Raw genomic sequence first — 13,524 nt, 5'->3', positions numbered from 1 at the left:
ACGAGCCTTTATGTTCTTTTTGCTCAGCAGTGGTTTTCGTCTTGGAACTCTGCCATGCAGGCCATTTTTGCCCAGTCTCTTTCTTATGGTGGAGTCATGAACACTGACCTTAATTGAGGCAAGTGAGGCCTGCAGTTCTTTGGATGTTGTTCTGGGGTCTTTTGTGACCTCTTGGATGAGTCGTCGCTGCGCTCTTGGGGTAATTTTGGTCGGCCGGCCACTCCTGGGAAGGTTCACCACTGTTCCATGTTTTCGCCATTTGTGGATAATGGCTCTCACTGTGGTTCGCTGGAGTCCCAAAGCTTTAGAAATGGCTTTGTAACCTTTTCCAGACTGATAGATCTCAATTACTTTGTTTCTCATTTGTTCCATAATTTCTTTGGATCGCAGCATGATGTCTAGCTTTTGAGGATCTTTTGGTCTACCTCACTTTGTCAGGCAGGTCCTATTTAAGTGATTTCTTGATTGAGAACAGGTGTGGCAGTAATTAGGCCTGGGTGTGGCTAGAGAAATTGAACTCAGCTTTCCAAAGATGTGATAAACCACAGTTAATTTATGTTTTAACAGGGGGGGGGTAATCACTTTTTCACACAGGGCCATGTAGGTTTGGATTTTTTTCCCCCTTAATAATAAAAACCTTCATTTAAAAACTGCATTTTGTGCTTACTTGTGTTATCTTTGTCTAATATTTAAATTTGTTTGATGATCTGAAACATTTAAGTGACAAACATGCAAAAAAATAAGAAATCAGGAAGGGGGCAAACACTTTTTCACACAACTGTAGTTGTTGGATGACTGGTCACTTAATCGACTAATTATTTCAGCCCTAATATCAGTTAGCCTTCAGAGTTTATCAATAAGCTGTTTGTCTTGGGTAACGATAGAGATTGAGTGTATTTTCTATTTTATTAGCGTCATTCTATTTTAATTGACGGATTAGATTGACAACTAGCCCCACTTAATAAGACGCATGAATCACCTTAGTATTTGGATCAGTAGTTTTATCATCCAGCCTCTCCATTTACGTTTCCATTGTGTGTAATTTATACCAGCACAACTTTTTTAAGCAATCATATTTGTTTACTGCTAATATTGGCAGCAGCTTCATCTGATAGATTGCTGAAGGAAATTACATCCGGTGGACCTCCTCGGTGATGGTAGCTGTGTCTGCTCATGTGGAATAATGCAGTCTGGTCGCTTTATTTTGGATGGGAGTCGCTCTCGTTTGGACGCTGCATGAGGCTTCCAGCCGAGCCCTTTCATTGGCTGAGTAGGAAGGTAAAGTTTGTCTGTCTCAGCAGACGCCTTTCCATTCCACTGCACTCGTAATCTTTTTCTCCCCCCTTTTACTTTTGGAGAAGGAACTCACTGCAGTGCAGATTAATCAGAGGGATTTAATTAACTTGGCCCCGGCACACACATCAAACCTGGAGACAAGACAGGCTATAAACTCAGCCAATTATCTTCTGTTAGAAGGGGAGTGGGGAGGGGGTGAAACCCCCTCATGTCCTGGTCCCTTCATGTTCACCCACCCTCCACCCCAACCACCAAACACAATGCTTATTTCATTAAACTGTCCCCTCACCTCACCTTGGCTCTTTTCACCTGCCCACAACGCCACACACCAGGATGAGGGGAGGTGTGTGGGGCTGATTTTGGTTTTGGACGGTTGGATGAAGGCACATAGTGTTTTGATGATTACCCCTGGAGCTAGCTTGAGTATTGTTGGCCTCCGATTATTTCTTGCTTTCTTTTCAAGTCATTTTTAGCTACTCTATTGGCGCAAAGGATGGCAATGTCAGGTCTACAAATTCCGGACAAGGTCCGGACTGAAATATCTCACTAACTATTTGATGGATTGCCACAAAATTGTTTACAGACATTCATGGTCCCCAAAGGATACATATAACTGACTGTGGTGAACCCCTGACATTTCCTCTAGCGCTACCAAGAGGTTGACATTTGTGATTCAGAGTGAAATGTCTTGATGGATTGTCATGAAATGTGCTACTAATATTCAGATTGCTGTGAAATTTGGTAAACACATTCATGGTCCACACACTGTGGGCAGTATGACCAACAATTTGTATCACGATATTTTTTAAGATTCCTGCGGTTTCACGGTATTTTCTTTTTCCTTGACTGTGTTTTTATATGTGTTTATAGTGGCTTACTCTACTGTCAGAAGTACATAGAATATAAAAACATTTGAATGTCATCATGTATAAAGGCTTTGCTGACTATAGGGTGTGCTCATTTGTTCGTATAATGTTGGGATAGCAGTTTGGCTGAAGTATTTTTGCCCCGGTAAGACATACCTTGAATCCAGTGTTTTAATCATTGCTCTGAGCACGTCTTTCTCGACGTCTGTAGCGGGACCATGTCCTTGCATAGCTGGATCGTTATTGCGTTTGTAATGTCACTCCACCGCTTGCTTTTCTTGTCATATGCAGTGCCTCGAGCAAATGCCTCTTCAAGCGATGTCTGACCCTTTGGCTTCACTGTTTCACTCGCGCTAACGTTACTGGTTGACGACCTCGAATCCGACGGCCGTCATCACATACACTCTTGGTATTCCAACTCGTGTTTTCTGCTGAGGTGATGGAGTAAGTTGCTCGTGTTACCACCAGCGGCAACAACACCTCTCCCAGCTGTTAGCAGACTGTTGTTAGCGAGCTGTACCTAGCATGCCGTTTGGCGGAGTAATTTTATAAATGTACAATTATTAGTGTTACAAATTGTTTATTTGTCACAAACTGTTGTATCGGGGTGTTTTGCCCTGTTAAAGAACGTTAGTTGTGGGTTATTAATTGTTGTGTTATAAAGTTATAACCATGATTAGGGGTCCCTCTCAATACACATAAGAGAACTAGCTCCGACTGTAGCGCTGTTAGCGGCAAACAATATATTTAGCTGCCTGTTGAAGAGTGACAGCAGTTGTTTTGGTATGACGGTGTGTGAAAAATGAATATCATACGGGAAATTAAAACCGGTATCCCGGATACTGCCCAGCACTAGTCCACAGTAAATACATTTTGATGTTATCAATCCCCTGACATGTCCTCTAGGACCATTGTCATTGTTTAGAGGTAATTAGCAAACTGTAGCATGCTAGCACGCTCAACTAATTTGGGGAAACTGGTAAACATTGGACCTGCTAAACATCAACATGTCAGTGGATTTGTGGACTGAAGTGAGTAATAAAATATGGCATGTGCCATACAAGTTAGTAACAATGAAGAGAAAGGACATCATTTAAAACCAAGCAGATGGAAGTCATTCCTTTAGAAAGATGGAAAAGACTAATGGTTGAGCTGGGGCAAAGTTTCTTTGAAGATGAGAATTGTTTTTGGCAATATTTGTTTGTTTGGTTTAATAACAGTAACTTGTAGCTGTAAAAAAAGTTGATTTTGGCAGAATTTCCTCGAAGTTCTCCAGAGAGTTTTGATCATTTTGTTTTCAATAGTGTGAAGCTAACCAATAACAATATAGTGTTGAAACTCAAGCTCCTCATGTCACATTTAGAAAAAGACATTTTATTAAACTAAAGCAGTCAAAGATAGTTAAGTTTGATGGTGATCATTGAAGTAAAGAAAAGTAGAAATCTGAGCAGCCATTTGATGTCTGATTACAGTCATTTCTGCTATGTCTCTAAGAATACATACACATGTATATGTGTGGTTGAATGAAATTGATTGGCCAATGATCATCCAGATGCTAGAAAACGGAGTGCCCAGACCAAGGTTTTGGACACATTACAGTTTTTTTTCGCAATTGCTAAAACACAATTTCTTACACTAGGGCCCTCGCTACACACAAAATATCTATCTCTTGCAAAAGCAAACACTTTATTAATAACTATATAAACTCCACATGAACACTGCACACCGAAGTGATAAGTAACACTGTTGTCAAGAGTCTGGCTTTTTTATTTGTTGCATGCTGTAAATAAGGACTATGCACACTATACACACCTACAATGTGTTTATTGTCAACATTCATATACTCATAACAGTATCAGACACAATTACCATCTAACTCTCCCTCCACAATCGTCTCCACCAAAAAGCAAACACAAATCTTATTCATAGTGTTAAAGCTCTGATTTTTAAGTGATCTAAGTGATTACAAGTACTTTCAAAGGTGCATTCTGGGTACAGGTGATTGATTATTGAGTGTGGTATTTCAATCGCAGTGTTTAGCAAACAACACATAGGCTTTTAGTTTTGAATGATGTTTCTAATGTACCCAACCATGTGTTTGCAAACTGTGCTTTAAAATGTCAAACAGTGTAACACAGACAATGTTAGTATACCTGGTCAATAGATAGACTACATCAGTGAGTGCCTTCAATAACCGTGCCATAAGTACCAATACGAGTAGCAGCGGGGGGCGGGGCTTAGCAAAGGGTCAATTGACAAAAACTGTATGATGCTGTGTTTTACTTTTCTTTTATACCAAAGGAAACATTGTGTCAGGATGCAATGCTGCTGTTGGTATTAAAGGGCTTTAATAAGGCAAGGGATGCCACATCATTTAGCCAAGGTTACATCTTTCCATGCTCCGTGTGTACATTGATCGTTGCTTTCCTTCCCTCTGCTCTATATTTGTTTCATACGACAAAGCTTCATTGATTTTTAATTAGTTAGTGTTGGAGTTTTTCTCCTCCTTGCGAAGCTCTTAAAGAGTGTTGGGATAAAGAGATGTATGAATAAATTCAACTAGAACTTTGAATGTTGTTTTAAATATTGTAAGAAAGACATTTCTTTCATTTAAAAGTACGGGAAAAAAACGTTAATTATTGTGCCTATTTTTAGAGCTCAATATTGGCAAACTCAAATATCCCAAGCAGCACAGGCATAAACACACAGCCTCACACCCTACTGCTGCAGCTGCCATGTTACAGCGTAGCCATGGCAACTAAGACAATGTCTGCTGTAGCATGCAGGGTATTTAGCTGTCATTCTCAAGGATAGTAAAGATTGTCAGTCCTATATCATGTGCATGTTTGTTATGTGAAGACATGCATCACTGTGTGTGTGTGTGTGTGTTTTGGAAGGCAGCATGGTTTATTCATGAATCACCTTGAAGTCACCTTGCTCTGCAACCGGGGCTGCCGACTCCTCGCCAGCCTTGGATCCCAGACACCTGCATGTGCATCGTGTGTGTGTGTGTGTGTGTGCGCATTATTCCCCACATCATTTTATTCATGTCAGCGTGGCACAGCCTCTCACTGAAAGCTATAGCAGTGAAATTATTTTTGTTGAGTTCACAGCTTCCCTGAGGCAGTGCTGGGCTTCCTCTGGTGTGTGAAGTCATCCCGCTAACCTTTACAACTCCACTTACCACCATAAACACTCCACTATACAGCCAGCCAGCTGGGGCCGGCCACTTAAACTCACTGACTCCAATCATCTATCTTTGAGTCTCCAGTCAAATCACAAGTCTTTCAAGTTGAATTATCAAATGGCCATTTTCTATCGTGTTCACACGTCATGAAATCCTCGGCTGACATTGCAGTTTGCCAGCTGAGTGTTTATCACACCAAGTTGTTGGCGCTTTTACTGGCAGTGTCACTTCTGACCTCGCTGCTGTGATGTAACTCGCATCAGCAGGCCGTGACATCTCTGTTGCAACGCAACAGGGCGCACCTGTCAGTGATGCTGGCTGGCTGTGGTCAGAGGTGCAACACGTTTGAAACTGAGCCAATGCCAGAGCAGTGAAATGCTGGGTTTCCATCATCATTTACAGTTATTAGCAGACCCAGCTTTACCTTCAATGATACACATCTCCACCTGGTATGAACACCGGGATATCTTAGGTGGATAGTTGGGGCCTTTGTGTTTACCCCTGGCATTAATAAGCATAGTTGCCCATATTGGATTATGCTAAAAAAAACAACAATGCTGTTTACATGCTAGTAGTTATTCCTTTTTCTATATATATATTTCTATAGCATTATAGCATTATTACAAATGCTGCAGTCATTTTTCTTTTCAAAACATTATTTTAATGCTTTTCATTTTACAATGAGATAAATCAACAAAAAAGTCAAGTAAATTCAGTACATGTCCAGAAGGAAAAGTAAGTAAATAAATTAAAAAGAATAAATAAATAAAATAGAAATAAATAAAACAGTAGAAAAAAAGTCGTACATTGTGCTGTGCTTTAGATCTCGACCAAGGGCCATGAGAAGTTCACCAGGTAAGAAAGAAATAAGTCAGACAGTTGAAAATGTATTAATCGAGTCTTTCCATCTCTATTACTGAAATCATGTCACCCAATTGTCCCTGGAAAGAAGGGGACAAGGGTGATTTCCATGACAATCATTCCCAGCATCAAGGACTTCAGGAAGACACAAGGTGGATTGTTAGCAGTGAGTCCAGCGTCTAAATGGAGGGTTCCATTAGAGTCTTTTGAGTACCAGTTAAACATTTTGGGCCAGTCAGTGAAGGGCTGAACCAGAACGTGTGCATATGTCAAGTAGTGGTGAGACAGAAGGATGCAGTCTGAATTTACAATGGTGGTGATGGTGGACAAACTTGAACTGGATCAGCTGGTGTCTACTGGTGAGCGGGACTGTATTATATGTCGCTGGGTTTTTAAATGAAGTTTTCTTCCTTGAAGTTTAACTGTCTGCAAAAATATTTGCACAAATGTGTGTTTTTCTTGATCTAACTAAGATATTTAGATCACAGATTGCATGCCAGCACAACATTGAAATGGGGTATTGAACTTGTCTTATTAACCTCGAATCCGTTTCAACAAGGAAAAGTCGATTTTGGGTGCAGCCCTGAAGTGAACAAAGTTACTTTGTTGATTTGTTTTTGTTAAATTGTCCCACCGGTGCCAGGATGACTGGTACATATCAGCAGCAGTTAAGATCCGCTCAAAGATGGGTGAGATTAACAAGTAAACCTGAGCTTTTGAGCTACTTGTCTGAGTATGTTGGCCTCCCGAAACGCATCAGAGAGTCTGAAGTGATGGTCAGGAAAATCCAGTCCACTACATTTGAACCGCCAGTGACCCAGTTAGGAGGTGAGCTCTCAACAAATCGAGTCACCGGGGGAATTTTTCTGCGTTTGTATTCATGTGCCGACAGCTCCTGTCAAAGTCTTTACACATATTTCTGCAGGACTCGGCCGAAGTTTCTCTCCCGCTTTGTTTTCAGCTCTGCTTTCGAGCCTTTTCACGACAGTATTTCTATTCATCCTGCAGTCGATAGGCAGCGATCATCTGATGATTCATGATTGCATTAAAGGCTTGGAAACATTCTGTTTTTCTCCTTCTTTTATTTTGCAGAACATGGATAAGACACAGCTGCCATCCGTGACGCTGATCGTGGGCTGTGGAGTGTCTTCGCTGACATTGTTGCTGCTCATCATCATCTATGTGTCTGTCTGGAGGTGAGATGAAGCATCTTGTTTTGTGACACAAAAGAGAATGGCGTTGTTATTAAGAGAAAGTTGGAGATCACTCTCTTAGCATGTGCTTTCAAGAGAGCTTTCAGTTGGAGTTGTTCCGTTACCAGTATCATTGTTAGCAGTTCATCCTGCCATGTGTACTGCGCATGTGAAGTATTACACTCCCATTTTTTGCCCTGACAATGCTACATTGTGAACAGCACATTTATATTGAAAGCAGCAGTGGGCAGCACAGCCCTACTTGCCTGAATAATGGAGCTAACAGCTAAAGCTAAAGGAGGTTGCATTGAGTGACATTATGATGCATTCAAGCCCTATTCAGTAAAAATGATATTATAGAATTATAACTTAACGCTATCATGATATGTTCAATTGTAATCTTGTGAAATGTAGTTTTTGGTGAGTAATCCAGTTCTTTGAAGCAGATGTTTTCACAGCAATATAAAGTAGATATTAGAGAGGGAGCTATGACCCGTTTAACTACTTAACACTAGTTCTCAGCAGCTTATAATACTTAAAACTGATTCGATTTTTCTTTTTAAGATTTTATTTATTATGAATATTTATATTATATTAAGAAATGTTCTTGGAACATCTCTAATTTCAATATAGAAGATATAGATAATGTACCTTCCTTTCATCTGTAATCGTATTTACCTTATCTCTTCAAATTGAACTTGAGCATTCATGTGTGTGGCATGGGAAGTCAAGTACACAGTATGCTGCTGTTTAAGAAGCAGTTCAAAGCCATGCTGCACAAGAGAGGTTAAAAAAGTTAATGACAGTTGCGAATGTTCCTATGCTGGTTAATGCATATGGACCAGTAAACACCAATCTACTTGAAAGCACCATAGGGACATGTACAGTAATAGCTTCATCCCATGATTTATGCACGTGACTCCAGCTGCATGGCTACTAAGAGCTTTCTGAAGGAACAAGACAATATAGACTGCAGATATATGCCCTTAATTGGTGGTATTGTTGTAGTACCAATTTAATAGATAAAGGTCCAACTCGTGTAGCCTGGTTCCAGACCTCAGAATCGCCACTCGTATCTCCTATTTATTCAGCTATTCCAATATCTGTGGTATAGTTCTCATTGATATTGGTGGTGTATAATGAGGGTAAAAACACCCATTGTTTGCCATGTGTCCTGCACCCTGGCTGCATCTTTGACGCTTGCCATTGTGGGTTAACGGATGTGGCTATTGTAAGACACTTAACCCTAAATTGCTCTCGTAGGCTGTGCCTGCGGTGTATGAATGGTTATGAATGATTACATAGTCATGATGGGCAGATGGCCCCTTGCATGGTAGCCCCTGCCATCAGTGTATGAATGGGTGTGAATGGGTGAATGAACATGTAGTGTTAAAGCGCTTTGAGTGGTCGACAGATTAGAAGTCTGTCGAAGCTTTACAAGTACAACTTATTTACCATTTACCATGTAACTTCACTGCTACTTTGGTTGGTAGCTGTTGCCACGGATAACAATATCTGCAAAGCAGCGATGTGCGTTGGACATCATCTTCCTCGCTAATTCGCTACCTCGCTACATCCATTCAATTACGAAGCAAAAATGGCCACATAGACAAGCATAGATGACATCTATGCAGATGTGCAGGTTGCTGAGATCATTTCCGTATTACTTCGATAGTTGTGATGAATCGGAACCTAACTGCTCCCCCTGCAGCATCCTTTTGCACAGCGGAACGGAAACATATTGCTGCTGATTGGAAGTGACGCACTCCCATATGGGGACCATACTCTCTTCCTATTGATTGGGACCATCACAATCTTGTCTATTGGTCTGTTGCGTTAGAATCCCCAAAAGTAAGAATTATGTGAAAACCACAATCAATTTTTTTGTTTTTCTATCTCTGTCCTGTCGTTTTCCTGCAGATACATTCGGTCTGAGCGATCAGTCATCCTCATTAACTTCTGCCTCTCCATCATCTCCTCCAATGCCCTTATTCTCATCGGACAGACTCAGACACGGAATAAGGTGAGAACCGATCCAAAGACCAACATGCCGGTTTATCTCTATTAGTATTTAATTGATAGCATACGATCACAGTGTCCGCCTGATACATTTAGAATCTCACTCGTTATTTGTTTTTCTCCGCTTCTTTTCCTGTCGTTTCAGGTCTTGTGCACCCTGATCGCTGCATTCCTTCATTTCTTCTTCCTGTCCTCGTTCTGCTGGGTTCTGACGGAGGCGTGGCAGTCGTACATGGCGGTGACGGGTCGCCTCAGGAACCGCATCATACGCAAGCGTTTCCTCTGTCTCGGCTGGGGTGGGCCCCTCCGTCCGGTGTTCTTCATGTCATTCATCTGGTCTCTCCCATTTGGCCCATGTTAATTTCCTAATTTCCTCCCTTCCTCCCAGGTCTCCCTGCACTAGTGGTGGCCATCTCAGTGGGATTCACCAAGGCAAAAGGATATGGAACACCAAGCTAGTAAGCATGCATTCCTATACCTCCATAATGTCTATACCCCCCTCTTTAACTATTTATGCAGGGATATTACACATGAAATGGGGGTTTGGGTTTGCAGCATAATTAACCTCTCTCTTTCTCTGTCTCATTCATCTTTTACCATCCTCATTCTTATAATGTTCTCTGCCTTTCACCTCGTGTCTCACGTCCCTCCTCTTTACAACCATTAATGTTTCCATCTCCCTTCCCTGCCTCACTCCTCCATCATTTCTCCTTCTTTTATCATGTCTCTCCACGTCTGTCTTGTCCTGCTCCTCTCTTGTAGCTGCTGGCTGTCTCTGGAAGGAGGTCTTCTCTATGCATTTGTTGGACCCGCTGCAGCTGTTGTCTTGGTATTTCTTCTTTCCTGTTCAGTCCGTCTTTGCCGGTTTGCTGTTAAAACCTCTGCCCTAATTCAAATTTAGACCAATATGTATGAACAATATGCAACATGTAACAAAAACATATTTACTCTGCAGGAATTTATCACAGTAATAATGTTTACGAAAACACAATTATTAAAATGGGAAAAATAAATACATTAAAGCCAGACAGCAGTGATTGTAAATAGAAATCTCAAACAGTAGACAAATGAGATCATTGCAAAGTTAATAACCCATGTCTCCTGCCTTCTCCTTTCCTTTTTAACATCTTCCTTTCCTTTCCTGTCCCGTTTCCTTCTGCTCTTGCTCCTTTGCTTCTCTGCCTCCTCCATCCCTTGTCAATATCCTCCTTTACCTCCTTTCGGCCCTTTTCCTGACTTACTTTCATCTTTTGCTTACCGACCTCCTCCCCTCGTCAACTTCCCCATTTACTTCCCTGCCTTCTCCTTTCCTTTTCAACTTCCCTGCCTTCTCCTTTCCTTTTCAACTTCCCTGCCTTCTCCTTTCCTCTTCAACTTCCCTGCCTTCTCCTTTCCTCTTCAACTTCCCTGCCTTTTCTTTTCCTTGTCAACTTCCCCCTTTACTTCCCTGCCTTCTCCTTTCCTTGTCAACTTCCCCCTTTACTTCCCTGCCTTCTCCTTTCCTTGTTAACTTCCCCCTTTACTTCCCTGCCTTCTCCTTTCCTTGTCAACTTCCCCCTTTACTTCCCTGCCTTCTCCTTTCCTTGTTAACTTCCCCCTTTACTTCCCTGCCTTCTCCTTTCCTTGTCAACTTCCCCCTTTACTTCCCTGCCTCCACCTTTCCTTTTTACTTCCCCCTTCACTTCCCTGCCTTCTCCTTTCCTTGTTTACTTTCCCCTTTACTTCCCTGCCTTCTCCTTTCCTTGTCAACTTCCCCCTTTACTTCCCTGCCTTCTCCTTTCCTTGTCAACTTCCCCCTTTACTTCCCTGCCTTCTCCTTTCCTTGTTTACTTCCCCCTTTACTTCCCTGCCTTCTCCTTTCCTTGTCAACTTCCCACTTTACTTCCCTGCCTTCTCCTTTCCTTTTCAACTTCCCCCTTTACTTCCCTGCCTCCACCTTTCCTTTTTACTTCCCCCTTTACTTTTCTGGCTGCTCCTTTCCTCATTTACTACATCATTTCCTCTCCTGCCTCTTATTATCCTTATTTATCTGCCCTTTTCTTCACACTTAATTATTTATGATTCCTTATTAACATTTCTACTGTGTCAGGTTGCATCTTTGGGCTTTTGCTTAGCTAAAAACATGTACAACAATAATGTAATAGTGGTTTTGGTAAATGTCCACGGTTAATTATTATTATTATTATTATTATATTAATGAAATAATTATTTAATCCTGAAACCAGCAGAGAAGATAATGGAGCTACATGATTGAATATCAGCATTGTTAGGTTTCCATTTTCTCCTTTCTTGCAGCTGCTGTTTAAATTAGAACAAGGGCAGTGTTACATTAACCATCAAAATAATACAGAGACAAGTTTATATATAAACTGTCATCTCAACCCTTCTGGTATTCAACCAACATAATCACTGAAGCAACACAGTGTCCTTGTTTCACTAATCAAATCCATTAGCTTCAGTTTCCTTGATTCACTTCCCAGAGCTTCTCCCCCACCTAGCAGAGAACAGCTTGTGTGGGGTGTCCTTTTAACACAAGCTGCTTCTCCAATAAAGAGCTCCTGCTCCAACTGGCACCAGTAACTGGAGGCCCGGCTGTGAATCCTCAAAGCAGTAACATTATAGGAATCACTGCAGTCCAATACCTTTGATTTCACACAGCTTATATTTAATGTATGACACTATCTACATTGAAAAATGTGTTAATATGTTAGCTATCCATCATTTTAACCATGTTTAACTCTCATGCTTCATTGGGTGGCTGATAGTCTCTGTCACTAACATTTAAGATGCTACAGTCTAGTATTTACAGTGCAAAGCCTAAAGTAAGTACAGATAGTGTGTGTGTGTGTGTGTTTGAAATGATATTAACTTGCATGCTGCCATTATCTTGTTGTGACGAACATCTCCATCATCATCATCATCACAGTAGATCTGCATGTTCTGAAGTGATAAAAAGTGTCTTTGCTCTGCTTTAATCATGTGCCTCTTCTCTTCGGCAGGTTAACATGGTTATTGGGATTCTCGTTTTTAACAAACTGGTGTCCAAAGACGGCATTACAGATATGAAACTAAAGGAGAGGGCGGGGTATGCCTTATACCACACATCCATTTTACACAGTGACCTATAACCAGCCTGGTAGCTCAGCTAAGGGGAGGGACTAGCACAGTTATTGGCTATTTGCCTGAAACTATCCTCGGCCATCATTTCAGACTTTTGATTGAAGATGGCGCCAAATTTTTACACCAGGGGGATGACAAGCAGAAGAAAAAAAAAATTGATAAATGTGACTAATCAAAAATAAGAGACCAAAAGAAAAGTTTTTTTTTTCTCATACGGCTAAGACTGCAATCAATGTTTCTGGAGGATAGAATAACGTTAGAAAGGAGAAGAGAGATGTGGGGAAGGCTGTCTGGTTATTGGTCCTGCACAGACTGAGCAAGATGATGACTCATCTCATTGCTTTCTTTTAAGTTTCAAATGTGTCACATTTTTCTCCAGCTGCTCTATGTTTGCAGGTGTTGCTATTGATGTAAAGTTCTGTAGATCCATCCGTGTCTTTTTTCTCCTGTTTGGTTATTTCTAGTAGAGGGAAGCAGGGCTTTAAAACAGCAAGCTCACACACACAAAAAACACAGTTCATCACAACTTTAGTTTGATTTTGGTAGCTTTGGCCATTGGTTCTGTTGGTTAGGATAACATTGTACTCAACAAAGTGACCGCTGAGATTGCTTTTTTACACTGAACCAAAAGGACCCTGTTTAAAGAGTTCTGACAAGATGACTCAGCACTTACTTTGGTAAATACAATGTTATTATCACCAATGGTATTACCAACAGAGCCAATGGACAGAGTTACAGAAATCAAACGTAATCTTCTTTCTTGCTACCAAGCCAGTGTTTTTTTCACTTTTACCCCATGTAATTGTTAAGTTGAGTTGAGATAGAGTTGAGCTGACAAACCACTATGCTGCTTGAAGGTGTGGGGCTATTATTAGCTATTATTAGCCTTTAATATTAACACTCCAACATTTTGGAAAAAACACTACATTGCTTATGAAACACAAAGCAAACTTTTCATGTGCCACGATTACATTCAAAGTTG

At 41.0% G+C, this 13,524-nt stretch overlaps 1 protein-coding gene across 1 annotated transcript in view; it reads left to right on the top strand.

The window, feature by feature from the left end:
• The window catches only part of adgrb1a (adhesion G protein-coupled receptor B1a), a 116,507-nt gene that overhangs the window by 84,232 nt on the left and 18,751 nt on the right, over positions 1–13,524 (top strand). Inside the window, exons 18-23 of the mRNA XM_076105404.1 lie at positions 7,303–7,406; positions 9,324–9,426; positions 9,568–9,718; positions 9,811–9,880; positions 10,185–10,251; positions 12,422–12,507. Coding sequence (XP_075961519.1) covers positions 7,303–7,406; positions 9,324–9,426; positions 9,568–9,718; positions 9,811–9,880; positions 10,185–10,251; positions 12,422–12,507 — 581 coding nt within the window. The remainder of the gene's footprint in view (positions 1–7,302; positions 7,407–9,323; positions 9,427–9,567; positions 9,719–9,810; positions 9,881–10,184; positions 10,252–12,421; positions 12,508–13,524) is intronic.

This window comes from Anarhichas minor, unplaced genomic scaffold, assembly GCF_050575085.1.
Source record: "Anarhichas minor isolate MPS153535 unplaced genomic scaffold, ASM5057508v1 ptg000032l, whole genome shotgun sequence".
Taxonomy (NCBI): Eukaryota; Metazoa; Chordata; class Actinopteri; order Perciformes; family Anarhichadidae; genus Anarhichas; species Anarhichas minor.
Note: the sequence above shows the minus strand (reverse complement) of the source record. Positions and strands in the feature narration are given on the sequence as shown.